This window comes from Bubalus bubalis, chromosome 17, assembly GCF_019923935.1.
Source record: "Bubalus bubalis isolate 160015118507 breed Murrah chromosome 17, NDDB_SH_1, whole genome shotgun sequence".
Lineage (NCBI taxonomy): Eukaryota > Metazoa > Chordata > Mammalia > Artiodactyla > Bovidae > Bubalus > Bubalus bubalis.
Genome location: NC_059173.1, coordinates 61,647,099 through 61,667,197, shown reverse-complemented (window position 1 = coordinate 61,667,197; position 20,099 = coordinate 61,647,099). Strand labels below are relative to the sequence as shown.

The window sequence follows — 20,099 nt, the reverse complement described above, 5'->3', positions numbered from 1 at the left end:
ATTTGAAATAGCTCAACTAGAATTCCATCACCTCCACTAGCTTTGTTCGTAGTGATGCTTCCTAAGGCCCACTTGACTTCACATTCCAGGATGTCTGGCTCTAGGTGAGTGATCACACCATCATGATTATCTGGGTCGTGAAGATCTTTTCTGTATAGTTCTTCTGTGTATTCTTGCCATCTCTTCTTAATATCTTCTGCTTCTGTTAGGTCCATACCATTTCTACCCTTTATTGTGCCCATTTTGGCATGAAATGTTCCCTTGGTATCTCTAATTTTCTTGAAAAGATCTTTAGTCTTTCCCATTTTATTGTTTTCCTCTATTTCTTTGCATTTATCACTGAGAAAGGCTTCCTTATCTCTCCTTGCTATTCTTTGGAACTCTGCATTCAAATGCTTAAAATTCTCCAAGTAATGCTCAAAATTCTCCAACATGAACTTCCAGATGTTCAAGCTGGATTTAGAAAAGGCAGAGGAACCAGAGATCATATTGCCAACATCTGCTGGATCATCGAAAAAGCAAGAGAGTTCCAGAAAAACATCTACATCTGCTTTATTGACTATGCCAAAGCCTTTGACTGTGTGGATCACAATAAACTGTGGAAAATTCTGAAAGAGATGGGAACACCAGGCCACCTGACCTGCCTCTTAAGAAATCTGTATGCAGGTCAGGAAGCAACAGTTAGAACTGGACATGGAACAACAGTCTGGTTCCAAATAGGGAAAGGTGTATGTCAAGACTATATATTGTCACCCTGGTTATTTAACTTATATGCAGAGTACATCATGAGAAACTCTGGACTCGATGAAGCACAATCTGGAACCAAGATTGCCGGGAGAAATATCAAAAACTTCAGATATGCAGATGACACCACCCTTATGGCAGAAAGCAAAGAAGAACTAAAGAGCCTCTTGATGAAAGTGAAAGAGGAGAGTGAAAAAGTTGGCCTAAAACTCAACATTCAGAAAACTAAGATTATGGCATCTGGTACCATCGCTTCATGGCAAATAGATGGGAAACAGTGGAAACAGTGACAGACTTTATTTTTGGGGGCTCCAAAATCATTGCAGATGGTGAAAACAGCCGTGAAATTAAAAGACACTTGCTCCTTGGAAGAAAAGCTATGACCAATCTAGACAGCATATTAAAAAGCAGAGATATTACTTTGCCAACAAAGGTCCATCTAGTCAAAGCTATGGTTTATCTAGTAGTCATGTATGGATGTGAGAGTTGGACTATAAAGAAAGCTGAATGCTGAAGAATTGGTGCTTTTGAACTGTGGTGTTGGAGAAGACTCTTGAGAGTCCCTTGGACTGCAAGGAGATCCAGTCCATCTTAAAGGAAATCAGTCCTGAATATTCATTGGAAGGACTGATGTTGCAGCTGAAACTCCAATACTTTGGGCACCTGATGAGAAGAACTGACTCATTGGAAAAGACCCTGATACTGGGAAAGATTTAAGGCAGGAGGAGAAGGGGATGACAGAGGATGAGATGGTTGGATGGCATCACTGACTTGATGGACATGAGTTTGAGTAAACTCTGGGAGTTGGTGATGGACAGGGAGGCCTGGTGTGCTGCAGTCCATGGGGTGGCAAAGAGTCAGACATGAATGAGCGACTGAACTGAACTGATATTGTCTGCAGTCAGGAAGGGTGATACTTCCAGTTTTGCTCTTTTTTCTAAGATGGCTTTGGCAATTTGGGTCTTTTGTGGTTCCATATAAATTTTAGAATTATTTGTTTAGTTCTGTGAAAAATGTCATGGGTATTTTGATAAGAATTACACTAAATTTGGAGATTGTTTTCTGTAGTATGGCCATTTTAACAATATTAATTCTTCCAATCAAAAAGCATGAAGTATCTTTATATTTCTTTGTATCATGTTCAATTTCCTTCATCAGTGTTTTACAGTTTTCAGAGTATAGGTCTTTTACCCGCTTGGTTAAGTTTATTCCCAGGCATTTTATTTCTAGCTTCTTTTTAAATATAATTTGAGACATATCCCCAAATGTCATTCATTATTCTTTCATATTCCCTTTTAATTCTTATGCATTTGGTAAACTCCTGGGGAGGAAGGTCTAGAAATGCAACATTTAGTTTTATCAATAAAATCAGGTGTTCATATCCCACCTGGAACTGTGGGATAGCCATAGACACTCATGTTTCTGTCTCTTGCCTACAATTTGCCTGGCCTTTCCTGTAATAACTGCATGAGACATCAGTTTGGCAAAAAATGTTCCTCTGAGCAGATATATATGTCTAAGCAATCAGATCATCAAAGGACTTTTTTTTTTTTTTTTTACAGTTTATTTATTTTTATTTTCGGGCTTCCTTCTGTCAGTTGATCTCACTAACATGACAATGAGTATAGAATACAAAAATCTGTTTACCAGATGTTCCAATGCAATCTGCAAGACTGAGAACACAAATGCTGTTCTGGAGAGCAATCTCTGTTTCGTATACATCCTTTCTTTGTAGTGTGTGACTTCTGTCCTAAATAAACAACTTAAGAAATATTGGATTTAATGCAGGAAAGAAAGGGGGATGACTATTTTTGAACACAGTCTTTGAAAATTTATTTCTGTGCTAGGGCTGACATCTGGATGACTATCACGTTTGCCTTATGAGGCATATGGAAGAGAAACAGTGTGGCGGCTTAGCTAAGAGCATGGCCTCTGCGATCAGACTGGATCCTGATCCCGGCTCTGCAACTAGCTGGCTGTGTTGAGAACTTTCGTTAAACACTGTGCCTCAGTCTCTTCATTTTCAGGCCATAGCAGTGCAGTAAGTTTGCTGTGAGGATCCAATGAGTTAGCTTGGTACAGAGTAAACACTAATTAAGCTTTAGAGGGCAGTATTCTCCCGTTATAAATTGGTATGGTGGTGCTGGTTTAGTTGCTCAGTCGTGTCCAACTCTGTGAACTGTGGACTGTGACCCACCAGACTCCTCTGTCCATGGGATTTTCCAGACAAGAATACTGGAGCAGGTTGCCATTTTCTTCTCCAGCGGATCTTCCCCGACCCAGGGGTCAAACCCACTCTCTGGCATCGCAGGCAGCTTCTATGCTGACTGGACCACCAGGGAAGCCCTATAAACTGGTACACATAATGTATTTTCAGTGTATATTTTTCTTTCATCAATTTAGGAAATGCTTCTCAACCCAGTAGCCAGCAAGTTCTTATTAAAATGTAAAATAGATCATGTCACTCATCTGTTCATAACCTAAAAGTTTCCTATCTTACAGAAAGAAGCTAAAGGTTTTATAAAGGTGTATAGGTAGGGTGACTAGGCTTCCTACTTTTCTCAGGACAGGCTTGGTTTATGCCTATTGTCCAGATGCAATTATTGATAGTGTCTCCTTTTACCCTCAAAGCATCTTGGTTTGGACAATAAATTAAAAGGTCATCTATTGCTAGGCTCTATGTTATCTGCTTCCCTGCATCGCTTACCCTACCCCAGTATTTCTGTGACATCATGTGTTGCTATTCTCTCCCTTCCAATCAACCACCATGGCTTCCGTGCTGCTCCATTGACCCTCTGGGCACATGCCTGCCCCAGGGCCTTTGCACTTGCCATTTCCACTGGCTGGATGCTCTTTCTTTATAGACAGTGGCATGGTTTGCTCCTTTAAGTTTTAGCTTCTATTCAGCATCGCCTTCTACTGAGTTCTTCTTTACCCACTCCTCCCCCTCCTTTTATTCCTCTTCTCTGTTTTGCTTTTCTCCTTAGCTGCTATTTCACATACTTCACTTGATCATTGTCTTGTTCTTCTACTAGATTGTAAATTCCTTGAGGACAAGGATTGTTTTTGTTTACTGCTATTTCCCCAATAACTGACATATAGGAGGAGCTCAATAAATATGTATGAATGAATAGATAATGGATATTTAGAGAAGAGAGATCTGATGTAACCGAGTAACCAAATGGCCAACAGTTGCCCACCTCCATTACTTTCTAGTATAAAACTCGATCTAAAATTATAGGACTCCCATGTTTAAGTGTTATGAGAAGCATGATTTGAGTAGCTTCTGTTGTCTATCCTATTTGCCAAGTAAGTCATGATGGCAAATGATGCTGATGAAACTTTTGGGGAAGTTTAAATTCTAAATTCTCTACATTTTAGAGAAATTTAAATTTGCACATTCACAAAAATAATACTAAATCTGAGGGCACACTTGATTTTTGCTTCCTGAGTTCAGGAACATGAAGACGTCAAACCTCCCAAATTTAAATAAACATTTTAGAGCATGTGGTTTTGTAAAATTTGATGTTCAAATTTGAAAATAAGGCTATCAAATAGTAACACTGAATGAGACTTATGTTCAGTTCTATTACAGTTTAATATCAACTATTACCTTTATAATGTAGGAAAGTGTTTCCAAGAAAAACTAGACCTAGTTAAAAATAAAATGGTAGCTATAGAAAGCAATAATTCCAGCTCCCAAGAGATTATGGTAGATCCAGAAAGCAGTTGCAGAATTTCTGGCTGTGTATCAAATTTATTTTGACAGAGTTTCTTAAGAACATTCCTTATTTAACCACTCTAGCCTTCAAATCAGCTTCAGAGACAGAAACTTCATACCCCATCCTCTTTCATTTTAGTTTATACACTCTATATACAAACTGTGTAAAATTTGTATGATAATAAAGAAATGACACTCCCCATGCTAGCAACTCATGGGAGAAAGACACTATAGAAATATTTCAGAATACAATAGCCAGGACATCTGCTTTTACTGCACAGAATGATGGAATTACTGCAACACACACACACACACAGTGTGTATGAGAAAATTCTTTTCTCAAAAGTAAAGCATTTATGCATCACTATTTCAGTTCAGAACACAGCAGCCTCTTCCATGATCTGTCCTGTTTGATGGAGAAGTATCAGTCACAATGTTCTGAACATCCCAACACCTTCCCAGTGAGAAGGGGACTGAAAGCATCTCTCAGCCCTGGGAACAATCCTGCCGTGATGCATGGTTTCCATCCCCCATCACCGAAACGGGAATAACTGTGCTGTGAGCCAAATGCTGAGGGTTAGCTGAGTAACCTCACATGAGAATAATTACTTAACAGGACCATGAGAGAAAGCAATGAGATTCCCAGACACAGGAAACGAAAAGTCAGAAGGGGAGGTAGAGTTGGAGAGGGTTCTGAAGCCTTTTCAGACAGCAACTTCCTTATAATAAACAGCAAATTGGGTAATAAATTTATCACTCTGTCATTTAATATGTACATATATCCTTAGGTCAGCTAGTTAGCATAATGAACTTTTACAATCTTCCTGTGTCTCAGCCATGCCAAAAAATCAATCTGTTTCCTGTTCTCTAAAGAGCAAATAAAATGTTTGATGATATGAATGTGCATTTTGATATTCCAAATCACTTGTAGGTTGAATATTTCAGTCAAAACCACAATTACAAGTATGCTGAAGGACTGTGTATTGCACAGAAATCTTGAAACGAGATTCTTTAATTGGTTACACCACTCAAGAGAGACGAAATTAAACAATATAATGCCAGAACCATAGAAAAAGAACTCTTGACCTCTAAAGACAAAGGGAAAACGATCCTGTGATAGTGCATCTATTTCTCTCCTAGATTTATGGACTTTGAGCTATCCTGGTTTGCAGGGGAATAGTAGAGATTCAATAAATTCAAAAAGCAAGCCTGTCTTTAGATCTGGAATTGCATGGGAGAAAAACATTCTTATAGAGACAAATACAGTGCATTTTTCTTATTTTGCTCATTCATCAAGTAGTTTTGAAACTGGGCACACTGTTGGATGTGGAGAAACCGTGATAAATGAGAATGATGGCAGCAGGCGTCAGGGGACCTGCAGTCTAGGCGGGGCAGACAGGCAAGGGGACTGACAGAGACAATAGAGCGTGTGTTCCGTGCTCTTACGGGCTTAACAGAGAGTGTCCTGGGAGCCCAGGAGAAAGGCCCTGACCCAGTCTAGGTCAGGCATGCTTGCCACACAAAGAGATGCTGCAGCTGGGATCTGAAGAATACAGTGGAATAAACCAGAGGAGGCATGAGGGAGAATACTTCAGGTAGAAGGATCGTCTTGCTTAGCTTGGTTAGCTGGATAAAGAGGAGTAGATGAGAAGCATGGAGAGATGAGGCCGAGTCAGAGACACCTAACATGACATGATGAGCTGGGCTATAGGGTACCAAACAAGGAGACAGAAAGCTCAGTGAAGGGACACATTCTCTTTCTGAAAATTTAGGGAATACCTAATTTTATGATTAGAGTGCTATTACTGGAATATATGAGAAAGGCCTATTTTTATCTGCTTGATGTTGAGTAAAAGGCAAACCTCATGATTATATATGCAGTGGTGGGTAATTTGATCAGCCTGGGGGAGTAGTATGTGCAGACCATAGAGAATACACTGTGCCTTGTTTGTAAATGAAGACTCCCTCCGACAGATCAACATCATCGTCCTTATCATCATCAATATTTTAATTTGAAGGTCTCAGAAAAATCAGATTAGAAGTGTGTTTTGGTGCTCATTTCAGCAGCACATATACTAAAACTGGAACGATACAGCTATTATCATGGCCCCCGGGCAAGGATGACATGCAAATCTGTGAAGTGTTCCTATATTTTTTTACTTATCTATGAAACAGAAAGGGACCCACAGACATAGAGGACAGACTTGTGGTTGCCAAGGGGGAGGTAGGGTGGGAGAGGAAGGGTTGGGAGTTTGGGATTAGGAGATGCAAACTCTTATCGATAGGATGGATAAACAACAAGGCCCTACTATATAGCACAGGGAACTAGATTCAATATCTGGTGAAAAACCATAATGGGAAAGAAGATGAAAAAGGCTATATCTGTATGACTGAATCACTTTGCTGTACAGCAGAAATTAACACAACCTTGTCAATCAACTCTACTTCAGTGGGAAAAAAAAGAAGTTAATTTTAATCACATCATTTTGACATGGTTTTGTTAAATCGTATTAAAAAGCGCTTATTGCACAGGTTCTATGTTTGAGGCATATGCTTTATATGCTGGGGAAATTTGTGTCCAACACAGATATTGCCCTGGTGATTTGAGGTGTCCGGAAACAACTCTTGTATGGCTGCCCAAACAAGATGGATTCCCGTTGCACAAGATGTCAAAGTCTGTGTGAATATGGAGATAAACTGGCTTTGTGTGAACGTCTCTGGTTTCCACATTGCTCAGATCCTCTGCCAGAGCAACATATTGGGAACCTTGGCTTTTCATTGCAAAATATCCTTGATCATTTCGTACAGAAATTGTATTTGTTTATTTTTTATTGTTGTCCTCAGGAAGAGGTGGTTGCTTGGAGTGGACGCAATTAGTCGACAACTAATTACTGGATGTGTCCCTGGCTGCTTAGCTTGTTCTCAGAGATCTGCCTTACCCTACCCGCTAAGTGGAGCCGTTACTCACCCACAGTATTGTCTACAACGCCACTGGTTCCAGCTCCCCCCTGTGATGACATTTCCATGCCAAGTCCCTGGGCTCAGCTGCTTCCCTCTTCCCAGGGCTGCCATTCTCATCCTCTCCATTCTGCTTCCTTCCGACATATATTTCCCCACACTCCTGTTTCTACTTAAGAGGCTGAGGTGCAATGGCTTATGGGCATATCTGTGTGCACCCCTGAGTTAACTGTTATCCTGAAAGCACATGGCATCACCGACTCGATGGACATGGGTTTGAGTAAGCTCTGGGAGTTGGTGATGGACAGGGAAGCCTGGCATGCTGCAGTCCATGGGGTCACAAAGAGTCGGACATGACTGAGCGACTGAACTGAACTTAGAGCACATGATAAGAAGCTTTGGCTCACCCATGCACCAACATCACTTTTAGGGTTTCCACTCTATTCAAGTTTAAAACCTCTCTCCCTAAAGTTGACATAAATGAGTCATTAAAAAAATATATATAATTATTAGATTCCATACTTCTAATCTACATTGTAATTGAGTCATTAGGGGGTATTTTTGGATTCGAAACACAGATACAATGCTTTGTTTTGTCATTGTAATGAATGTAAATATTTTATATACAGATTGATCTATTTTGCTACGTTTTTGCCTTCCTTGAAAATTCAGGATATCAGATAGTGTAATTCTTGACAGATTGAATCCATCATCAGTTTGGTTATAAGTGTGACTGTTTGAAAGGGTCTACTAACTCCTTTTCTCTCCTCTCTCCTATTTTTGTCAGTCTCCTCATGAAGCTAATGATATGTTGTTGTTTTTTTTTTTGTACAATTCAAAATTAGGGTAATCCCTTGATAAACAATAGCATTCATTCAACATTGCCATTTGAAAGGCAACAAGATAATTGGCATTTATTTGCGTCCTTTGGTTCCTTCTACTTTATAGTTTATTGTCTCAGACAGTCTGATTTTTACTATCAGGTAATGTGTGTGTGTGCGTGTGTGTGTACTCGCACGAGTGTAAACAAGGCCAGAGGAATTTCTCTTCACTTTTTGGGTTATTTCTTCTCCATGCAATGTATATAACTTAAGACCTAATTCATTTTTAAATTCAGGATTTGTACATGCTTCAGCAGAGGCAATTCGGTGACTATATCCAGCCTCAGGGTGGAGAACGTTACTTAGGGGGAGTGAGGCATCCAGACAAGAGCTGCACATGCGTGTTAGGAGGAAGAAGCAGGAGCTCTTGGGGGTGTCCAAGCAGAGAAGCACGTGATAAGCACAAGCAATGTCCATTACAGCCTGGAGGAAGAAATCCTGACATGACAGACATCGACAAGGAAACCTGGAAATTCAGATGTGTAGTGAACGCCTCTTCCATGCCCACAGAGCATCGCAAGCCACCCAACACCAGCTGCATGGGATGATGACTGAACAGAAACAGCCTAGTCGTCTGAGGCTGGCCGCACTGCTCTTCCAGTACATCAATACATGGAACGGTTTCAGTGCAACCTCTTTCAAAGTGAAAGAAAGATAACAAAATGTGAATAGAAAGAACACTTTGTCACGCACTCTCCTTTTTATTGTAATAGTCTAATCAGCAGGTCTAGCTTGCCGCCTGTACGCTGCTTTCACTTATTCTGATTCTAACCTAACTCAATGCAATGTTTGCCCTCTGGAGACACCTTAGAACTGAGTCTAAAAAGCAACTGATGGAACTCTTAAACACAATGACCTGTGAGATTTGAAAACTTATCTTTCTTTGAGGAACAGGCATGTCCTTTCAACCAGTCTTCTTTCAACCTAATTCTAATAGTAGGGGAGATAAAGAAGCTTCATGCATCCCTTTAATAGAATGTTCTTCAAGCCTGTGCACTTTTCACTGGTACCTAAACATAACGGTACAGTGAGATTGGATGGCTACTATTTTGCCCTGAAATACAGAGACAACTTGACATGGTCAGAGGAATCCACAGGTCTGATGTGTGAGACTTCAAGGCATCAGACTCTTACAGCAGGAGGCAGCTTGCTTAGAAGGAATTCTCTTGACTCTCTCAGGCAGAAGTCAGAGAAACAGTAACATCTTATGGTTTCCTAACCTAGACAAGAGGACTGCCAGGAGGAAGTAGAAATAACTCTTGAATATTGTGAGACTTTTATGCTCACTCCAGTGCTTTTCTCTTTTCCCCTGAAAGAAGACTGAAATGACTAAAGAGTAATTTTTTTTTTAACCCCAAGGGTTTACTTGCTAAAATAACTGTTGGTTAAATGACTCATTACATGAGTTTTAGAAAAACAGGAATTATACAAAAGTACTCCCACAACAAAGAAACACATCAAACTGTCCACATTGTTGAAAACGGCAGTATAAAGTACTGGATTCCCAAGATGGAAGACTTATAAGGTCAAATAAGGAAGTGCTAGTTTTCACGCATTGCTGTATGAATGTAAAACAAAGCTTTATTTGAATTTTCACCAAATTTGGAGATATTCCATGTGATCTGACTTAAAATGTTATTATGGCATAGAAACAAAGTTTACTCTGGTGAATGGCAGGTAGCACCTCCAAGAGATAAGTCTCCTTCTCAGCAGATACTGATGTGCCTATTAATTCAGAGACAGTTCTGTTGTTTTCCTGAGCCATAATGGGTTGGTTAACTAGCTGTATAAATGTGAATAATCAATGTTTATTTAATAATCCACACCATGATTGTGAATAAGTCATGTCAACATTTTTAAATCTCTTACTAAAGAGATGTCTTGAGGAAGCTAGGTTGAGTACATATACTATTTCACAAAGAGAAAATAAAAAACTTTTGAAAAGAAAAAAAAATAAAGTTCTGTAGCATATGCGAAATAGTTTAAATTATTTACACATTTGCCTATTTACAATTTTGCCTCCTAATTTGGTTCTGAAATTCTGCTTTAAGTTCAAATAGAAAACACATGTGTTCATGCCCTTCTGTGGAAAGAGATGGTACGTGATTTTTAACTTTTTGTTGTCTAATTCCCCCAATTCGGCAACCAGTGTATCGGAATAATTGTGAGATGATTTATTTCCTTGTAATGTTCAAAGTTTTCATCAGTGTTTTCATCTTTGTTGTCAGACCACTGCTTTTTCTAGTTGGCTAGTGTCATTTCCCCACGGTTGGAGTCTATCTACTTAAAACCGAGAGGCTATTATTTCTCGTAAAACTAATCATGTCTGTAACTGACAAAACTTTCCACTTTCAGTCATATTTCAGAGTATTCTTGCTCAGAATAGTTTTGTTTCTTCAGATAATACATAGAAGAAAAAAAAAAAAAAAGAAGGCTGAGGAACGTGCTTTCCCTGGGCTAGGAATAAAGACATTCCAAAACATCTGGCAAAGATCATGAAATTTCATTTGAATTTTAGCTCATTTGAATTCTTGCAGCAGTTTTCCCCTCACAACCACTAAACCAAATATGGAATGGCTAATTCCTTTTGGCTGTAGTTGTTCTGGTACTAACTAGTCCAGAGAGCAAGGTGATCACACCAACAACGGGTGAGTTATCCTTTTCTCCCACCCAGGCACTAACTTGGGTCCTACTGCCTAGCTCTGGACAGTGGGAGCACGCAGGCACACAGTGGGTGCTCCATAAATGTAAGCCGAAACCAGGAAGGAGGCAGCAGTAAGCCAATGCCTGTTTTAAATGGTTTTAGCAACACTGCTCAGCATGGTCACCACTGGCTTGCCATCACGTGCACCCTGTTATCTCTAAGTCACCCAGATAACTGCAGAAGCCAGCATGACCTTTGACTTCAATCAGCCAGACAGTCAAAATAAAACAAGCCCTCTCATTTCAAGTCACACTGAGGATATCTGGCTCCCAGAGAGCATCACGCTGAAAAGGTAACTAAAACTGAAGATATATTTATTTTAAATACTTGTTGGGCTCAGTAGGTCTCAGCCCAGAAATGGAATCTCAGAAACATCCACTGCTCTTTTCCCATATTGCCCATCCACTCAGCTAGTTTAGGACTGGCATGAGAACCCCATTCATGGAAGACCATAACTTTGAAGAGTCATTCCTGAGATACTCTTTTGTTAATAAATAAGTCAGAAAATCAGTGTCACACTGAAGAAATAATAAAAATTATGTGTCACCCAGTTTCAAGACAGCAGAAATGGCTCTCAGTAAAAGCACAGACTGAAATTCCAAAGGACAGAAAGGTCTGTAGCACCTCTCTCAACTGTGGAACCAGAGCATGCATGCCAACCTGCAAACGCACGTGTGGTGATTCCCTACCTTAAATACATTGATAGGGAGATCAATGACCACATAGATAAGGTCTCCAAGGGCAAGGCTGGCTATCAGCGCGTTGGGGCCATTCCTCATGCACTTGTTCTGGTAAATGATCCTGAGCAGGGTTGCATTCCCCACCATTCCCACGATGAAAATAGTACATGATATCACAGTGTTAATGTATTTGAAAGCTGAAGTAATCTTAGTCTGTTGTGGGCAATAGTTGTGCATTGAGCCATTGCTGGGGAGGGCCAAATTCGTGGGTTGATGTGTGGTCACCACGAAGCTGAGTTCTGTCCCATGGAAAGTCGTGACACCGTCCACATGGAGGCTTAGGTTTGTGCTGTAGCTTTCAGGGTTATCACTGATGACACCTCCAACCAGCGCCACCCAGAAGGACACCCTGAGCCAAAAGGTTTCCATCTCGATGCAAATTTCAGGAAATGTCACTTAATCTGTTGATTTGACACCCTCTTTTTTTTTTTTTTTCTTTCTCCACCTGGAAAAAGAAAAGAGAAAAAATGATTTTGGTTACAAATCCAGCTGCCAGTAAGATTGCAGTCGATGATAATTTACTGCTTCAATTAAAAAGCAGGATTTATTTGGTAAGTAGATAAGATAACATCTGTGTCAGGTTACCCCATGTCAGAACAAAAGCAGACAAGATCAAAGCTATTAGGGCAAGTGATATCTCTGTATCTCTGCCTCTGCCTCTGTCTCTCTCACCTTTCTCCATAGCTATACCTACATCTGGGGCTTCCTGGGTGGCTCAGTGGTGAAGAGTCTGCCTGCAATACAGAAGATGCAGGAGATGCCTAAGGTTCAATCCCTGGGTTGGGAAGATCCCCTGGAGGAGGCATGGCAAACCACTCCAGTATTCTTGCCTGGGAAGTCCCATGAACAGAGGAGCCTGGCAGGCTACAGTCCATAGGGTCACACAGAATCGGACTGAAGCAACTGAATACTCGTGCACACATCTACATCTAGATTATAATATGAATGTCATTATAATATAAAATGACAATTTTCCTTTTAAGTAGTGCAGAAGTTACTTTCTTTTCTCCCTTACACTTAGGCTGATAGCCTGAAGTACAGAAAATCTTCAAGAGTTGAGATAACAATATTTTATTTACTAATGGAAAAGACATTATATACTGAGTGAAAGTCATATAGTAGTAAGGCATAAAATCACCAAATTTTATAATTAACAATCTAGTATTTCAACATGTGTGCTGTTAACATGTGTGTATTTCTATGATGAACATAGAAATAAAATGCACATGTGTGTTTAATAAAATAGAAATAAAATGCAGCTCAGGTGCTATTAAGTATTATGTTCACTGAAAATCAGAACTGTGATTAAACCATCAATACATTTAACAATCTTAGTCAATTAAAAATAAGATAGTTGATAAAGACAGAATATTTATTTTACTAAAAACCTGGATGAATAATGTGTACAATCTACATCTTTTTGGAGGGGTGGGCATTGCACAGCATGTGGGATCTTAGTTCCCTGACCAGGGATTGAATACATGCCCCCTGCTTTGGAAGCCTGGAGTCTTAACCACAGGAAGTCTTAACCTTCAGGGAAGTCCAATCTACATCCTCTGACAGGAGTTTTTTGCTCTTCCATTTGTCAGAAATTACTATAAGAATATTTGTCAATGAGTAGCACTAGGAGTAATGGACTTTCCCAGACCAGGTGTACTATTTGATTTTCCAAATATCCTTTATACATTCTTTAAACATCCTTTATAGCTACATTGATTCTGACCAGCCATTTACCACGTTGAGCACTTCACACGTGTGATGTCATCTCATCCATACAATGACCATGAGAACTATGTATCTGTTTCCATTATAAACACAGGGAAACAGGCTCAGGAAGGTCAAGTAGCTTGTCAAGACCATAGTTGATGTGGCCCTTCTATGACACCAAGGCAGGTGAGTCTGCCTTTGAATCTGAGCTCCTAACTGCTAGACTGTACACTCACTTAGCACTTAAAATGTTCAACAATGTTTCAAGCATTCTGAAGAAGCAACAGGCATTGCAGGGTACTTAGATATGATTTCAAAAGACCATTTCATTGTTTTGTTTTAGTCACTCGTAGAGAGCAAGTGGTCCTTCTTGTTCAGGAAGTCTAGATTTCTACTTCAATGCTTAAAGAAAAGATGCTGGGAAAATGAGGGAGGTTGGTGATTACACAACAAACATATATAAAATTGCTCTTCCCATTTTTATCTTTTGGATATTTTCTGTGAGTTTTTGTGAATCTTTCATTTACAATATAGTGTGTACATATGATGAACACACCCAGGTCACAATTTAAGCTTTAAGAATTGTGTCCTTTTGAGTCTATCCATCGTTGATATCAACCATTTTTAGGAGTTTGACAGTTATCTTGGTTATTAATAAAGCTTAGGGCTTAGTCAATATATGAAGAAATAAGATTTATTCAAAATGTACAGAAGGTCTAAAGTAAATGTAAGGTGCAATACTGTATACTTTTGCCTTCCCCAGAGATTTTTTCCCTAGGAACCTGAATTAATAATAACATTTGGGACTTCCCTGGTGGTCCAGTGGTTAAGACACTGTGATTTCACTGCAGGGAGCATGGGTTCCATCCCTGGTCAGGAAACTATGCCACGAGGCCAAAAAAAAGTTTATGTACTATGGTAATCTATTTATACACCTATTTGTTATCTGAATTGAGCTTTACAACTCTAGGTAGGCAGGGAGAATATCATGAGGAAACAGTCTTGAAGAAGTTACATTTTTGTGACCAAGAAGTGGTAGGACAGGTATAACCCTTCACTCTAATTAATCATAGGACTTGACTCAGTCTGATTAAATGATTCAGATATCAATTTTTCTAAGCTATGAGCATACTGGGCATACGGTTCTGCCTAGACAATTTTAATTATTGGATTGGCCAAAAAGTTTATTTGGGTTTTTTGTACCAGCTTATGGAAAAGCCCAAATGAACTTTTTGACCAAGTCAAATAGTATGCAGTTTTTTTTTTCCCCCTTGTGTCTTACAGTTTGGAGTATCTGACAAAATATTGATAGACCTATGAAACGCCGCTATTTCAGTTACACAGTGGTGATCAGGACTCCACTCCACACCGCTCCAAGAATAAAGCACATCGTCACCCTCCTCTTTAGATCAGAGATGGAAAGAAGGAAATTCTTCAATATCTTATGTTATTTAATGACTAATGCCTTCCAGTTTCCCAATGGGAATGAACCTTAATGAGTTTTCTTCAAAGTAAGAGACAAGAAGGCCTGTCTCAGAAATGGAATGGCTCTCTGCCCATCATAGTCTGCTAGGAGGATATTTTGTGAACGGGCCTGGCTAGGTGGTTCACAAAAGTAGCACTACTGTTTGAACATCAGCACTTTGGTTCACTTGGTGAGCTGATTACAGCAAGAGTTGAGTCTTATCAAAGCTGTGGGTTCTTATCAAAATGTGAGCCGGCTACCATAAAAACCACTTGCCTCCCTCCTCCAACAGTGACACCATTTCTGAAGTCATCTCTCTCAGCCCTGTCTGTACACACATGGAGCTGCAGAACTAAGGTATACTTGGCAAAGGCATGAAGCTGCCATATGATCATTGGGTTAAAGACACAAAACCAAAGGGAAAAAGCCCTCTGAACTGCGTGTTCCTCCAAGGATGAGTCTTAGCTCATCTCCATGGACCTAGTCACCCTGGCTTCAGATCATCACTCATCATCAGTCATAGCTCTGGTGAAGCCTCTCAGGTTCAGACCTGAGGAACCTGGTTTACAGATTCAGCATTCTTCATATTTGGGGTCTAAGGATCTGCTGGAGTTCAAAAGCTATTATGAAGCAAGAGGACTCTATCCTGATGCATCTGGGGACTCTCCGGATCAAAGTTCACCAAATTCGTGATTTGGAAATTCCAACCTTACCCACACGGCATGAGTTTAGAGCAGGTAATTTACATGAAATGATTGCCAAGGTATTTCTCAATTAGTTAACACAAATCGGAGGGTGGGGGCGAGGGAGCCATAAATAATCTACAAGAGAAAAAAAAACCACACAGATAAACTAGGAACTTTTAAATAAGTTTTACCCCCAACTTTGGTGGGTTTTGCTCACTGAGTAAGAAATTAGTAACTCTCTTGACTGACAACGCCTGTCTTTAATATGCCTCCCGGCCCACCCCCTCTGCCGCCAAGTACCCGGAACGCCATTAGGACGGCGTAAACAGAGGCTGATTATGTAGGAACGGCCCTTGTTTTCCGCACGTGAAGGGCGACAAGTGTCCTTTAAAGGAGGACACAGAACAAAACGCCCAGACCTCCACAGGCAGGTTTCCAAAGTAGCTGCCCTGGGGGTTCTCCAAAAACATCTTTCCCAAACACATCCGCCCCTCACACCCGGTGCCCTTGGCTACCCTTGGCACGTCCCGGGCGTGCCGGAGCAGCGGGCTGCGGGGCAAACTTCTCAAGCGGGCTTTGGAGCCAGCGACAGGGGCGTGATGGTCCACAAAGTTCTCGCACGCCTGGAAAAGGGAGACCCAGGTTTTCTTTTGACGAAAACTCCGCCGCCCGCCCGGGAAGGCTGAGGGGCTTTGGATCAGTTTCCCAAACCCCAAACTTTCCCGGGCGCGCACCCGCCCAGGAAGGCGCCCGCGCAGCCACGCGCCCCCGCGGGCAGGTGATGCCAGCCCCGGTGCAGGATGTGCCGGCGCCGGGCGACAACGCTCGGAGGTCCCCTCTCCTCCCTACGCAGGGACCCACCAGTGTCTCCCCCACCCGACTCTGGACCCGGAGAGGAAAGAGTTGCACCGACCGTGGAGCTCCGCGGGCTCAGACGGCTGCCCGGTCCGTGTGCGGCGCCCGGGCAAGTTGAAGCCGAGCCGGCGAAGGTGAATGGCGAGTGTCCCGGGATCCGGCGCGGCGGCGGCCCGGGTTGCACCGTTGCCTCCGCTTCGGAAAACTTCCTGGGCACGGCTTCTCTGGGGAGGTCCTCCCCGAGCCGCCAGGCTTCAGCCACCGGAGGGGGGGGCGGGGGGGGACGCGGATGGAGCTTCTCCACCTCTGGTCCGCAATCGCCAGACCAAAGGGCTGGCTGTGCGCGCGCGCGCGGGTGTTCTCAAGAAAAAGAAAACTCCGAAGGAACGCGCCTCGCGTCTGTCCTCCCCTTCTCCTCCCAAAGCTCCCAGATCTACTCCACTCTGGGGCGGCGAGAATGTCCCAGCCTTCCAGCCCTCCAGGGATGCAGCCACTATAAGGCACTAGGCGGCCGCCCCCTCCCAGGCCCTGAAGGGCAGGAGTCTTTTTAACTATTTCCTTCCTGAAATGAAAGTGGTGGTGGTGCGGGGGCGGTCGTCGAGGAGGAGGGTAGTTTAACAAACGAGGCCCAGAACTAAGGAAGGGCTTGCTGAGAAACCTTTCCCTCCCCAGTGAGTCAGGCAGATTTGATCTGCATGGAGCAGCTGCAGAGAGTCAGGGTCCGGAACCAGCGGTTTATGCTCTGCGTTCCCTGCCCCTTTGCTTGGCTTCTAAGCTCCCTGTTAAGTTTATAGCAAGTTAAAAGTGCTGGGAAAGATTGAAGGCAAAAGGAGAAGGGGGCGGCAGAGGATGAGATGGTTAGGTTGCATCACCCATTCAGTGGACACGAATTTGAGCAAACTCCAAGAGATAGTGAAGGACAGGGAAGCCTGGTGTGCTGCAGTCCACGGGTGGCAAAGAGTCCAGCAGAACTTTGCAACTGAACAGCAACACCAAAGAGCCCGTGTGCACAGCAGCTGACTGTTTCAAGGACGTTTTGTGTCTATGTTGTCCCTTGAAGGCTATATACTACTGGCTCAGGGTAAAATAGGAGCTCCTGAAGAGACTGTGGAAGGGTCCAGTGGGTGGCTCTGAGAAACTTATGATTCCTCAAGAAATCCAATCAGGGAGGGTGCAGATGCTGCCGAAGGCGGGTTTCAACAGTTTTATCTTAAATGGGAATATGGGAGAGGAGATGAGGCAGATGAGGAAAAGAAATCAAAACTCCTTAAAAAGGAAACCCTCATATGCTCTTGATGGGCACGTAAATTGGTGCAGCCACTGTGGAACACAGTAGGGAGATTTCTTGAAAAACTAAAAATAGAGCTACCATATGATCCAGCAATTCCACTCCTAGGTATATCTCTGAAGAAAACTGAAAACACTAATTCAAAAAGATACATGCACCCCAGTGCATTATTTATAATCACCAAAATTTGGAAGCACCCCAATTATGCATCAATAGATGAATGGATAAAGCAGTTGTTGTTCAGTCACTCAGTCATGTTTGACTCTTTGTGAGCCCATGGACTGCAGCACACCAGGCTTCCCTGTCCTTTACCATCTCCCAGAGCTTGCTCAAACTCATGTCTATCGAGTCGGTGATGCCATCCAACCATCTTGTCCTCTGTCATCCCCTTCTCCTCCTGACTTCAATCTTTCCTGGCATCAGGCTCTTTTCTAATGAGTCAGCTCTTCGCATCAGGTGGCCAAAGTATTGGAGCTTCAGCTTCAGCATCAGTCCTTCTAATGAATATTCAGGACTGATTTCCTTTAAGATTGACTGGTTGGATCTCCTTGCAGACCAAGGGACTCTCACAAGTCTTCTCCAACACCACAGTTCAAATGCATCAGTTCTTCGGCGCTCAGTCTTCTTTATGTTCCAACTCTCACATTCATACATGACTACTGGAAAAACCATACCTTTGACTAGATGGACCTTTGTTTGGCAAAGTAATGTCTCTGCTTTTTAATAAAGTACATATATATATTATGGAATACTACTAAGCCATAAAAAAACCCCAAATTTTGCCATTTGCAACATGGATGGATTCAAAGGATATTATGTTTAGTGAAATAAGGCAGAGAAAGACAAGTACTGTATGTGATCACTTATATGTAGGATCTAAAGAATAAAACAAACTAATAAATATAAGAAGGAAATGCAAGCCACTCCAGTAATCTTGCCTGGAAAAGTCCATGGACAGAGGAGCCTGGTGGGCTATAATCCATGGTATCACAAAGAGCCAGACATGACTGAGTGACTAAAGAACAATAAATATAACAAAAAGAAACCACACAGATATAGAAAATGAATTAGTGGTTACCAGTGGGGAGAGAGAGGGGAGAGAGAAAACAGGAGTTGGGGATTAAGAAGTATAAGTTGCTATGTATAAAATAATCTACAAAGATATATAGCACAGGGAATATAGGTAATATAATAACTTTAAATGGAGTATAATCTGTAAAAATTGTGAATCACTACGTTATACTTGTAACTTACGTAATATTGTAAGTCAACTACACCTTGCTAAAAATCATGAGAGAATATTTAATAATCTGGTTGTTTAATATCAAGTAAATGATCAAAATAAAACATTCTATGGAAAAAAATTAATCAAGGGCTCCTTAGGGAAGACCTCACCTGGGAGTCCTTCAGTGCACTGTTGATGTGAGGCATGTTGTGGAAATGTGACTTTGGAGCACAGGTCACATTATATTCCAGACTGTTCTGATTATCAGCTGCAGCTAAAGAAAAATCACCCTAAAATGGTAGTGGTTTAAAACAACATACCTTACTCATCAATCTGCAATTTGGGCAGGGTTTGGCTGGGACAGATCATCCTCTTTATTGGGGCTGGAGGCTCCACTTCCAAGATAGTTTACTTTCTTGGTAATGAGTGTTGGGTTTTCTCCATGTGTGTCTCCCTACAAAGTGATTTATGTTTCCTCACAGAGTGGTGGCTGGGTTCCAAGAAGGCGTGTCCCAAGAGACAGGAAATGGTAGCTGCCAGTTTCTTAAAGTCTGGGTTTAGAAACTGATACAGTGTTACTCCTGCAGAATTCCTTTTCCTATTCCAGTTATTCCTATTAGTGAAGCAGTCATGGATCCCAGATTCAAGGTAAGGGGTTATCGACTTCACCTGTCAAGGCAAGACGTGTCAAAGGATTCAAGGTTCATTTTGTAATACTATGAAGAGATCCACTGAATACCACCATTGGAAAGGACCTTAATAGTCATCTAGTTCAATAGACTGGATATTAGCCTGTGCATTAATCTGTTCTATCTACAGCTTCCTCATGATGAAGAGTCAGTCAGTCAGAATATTTAATAGCTTTTATAAATAAATGTCTTTGTTTGCATTATAAAAGGTGCCACTTCAGGCACATGGCTTAGCAAGCTGACAATATTTTCAGGGAAGAAAATGTCCTATACCAGGGTTCAAACCTTGGCGTGTGAGACATGTGTTGATTTTCAGCCTTTATTTACCTTGTGACCAGATGCACTTGGATGTCTGCACGACCTGCACAACTGAACATGTCAGTCTGTTCAGTCTCTGGTAGAGCACATCCGTCAGTCCCTCCCTTTTGGGACAGCT

At 41.6% G+C, this 20,099-nt stretch overlaps 1 protein-coding gene and 1 non-coding gene across 3 annotated transcripts in view; one reads left to right on the top strand and one right to left on the bottom strand.

The window, feature by feature from the left end:
- EDNRA (endothelin receptor type A) overlaps nt 1–16,930 on the bottom strand; it is a 75,756-nt gene extending 58,826 nt beyond the window's left edge. Inside the window, exons 1-2 of one of the 2 annotated variants that reach the window (XM_025268144.3) lie at nt 16,520–16,930; nt 11,698–12,193 (exon numbers count right to left, since the gene is read on the bottom strand). In XM_025268144.3, coding sequence (XP_025123929.1) covers nt 11,698–12,117 — 420 coding nt within the window. In that variant the 5' untranslated portion in view covers nt 12,118–12,193; nt 16,520–16,930. The remainder of the gene's footprint in view (nt 1–11,697; nt 12,194–16,519) is intronic. The other variant, XM_006042124.4, reaches the window with a different exon arrangement.
- Nucleotides 6,517–6,620, top strand: LOC112580048. Its single transcript, XR_003104403.1, has one exon. It is a non-coding gene; the product is annotated as a U6 spliceosomal RNA (small nuclear RNA).
- Nucleotides 16,931–20,099: the final 3,169 nt, after the last annotated feature.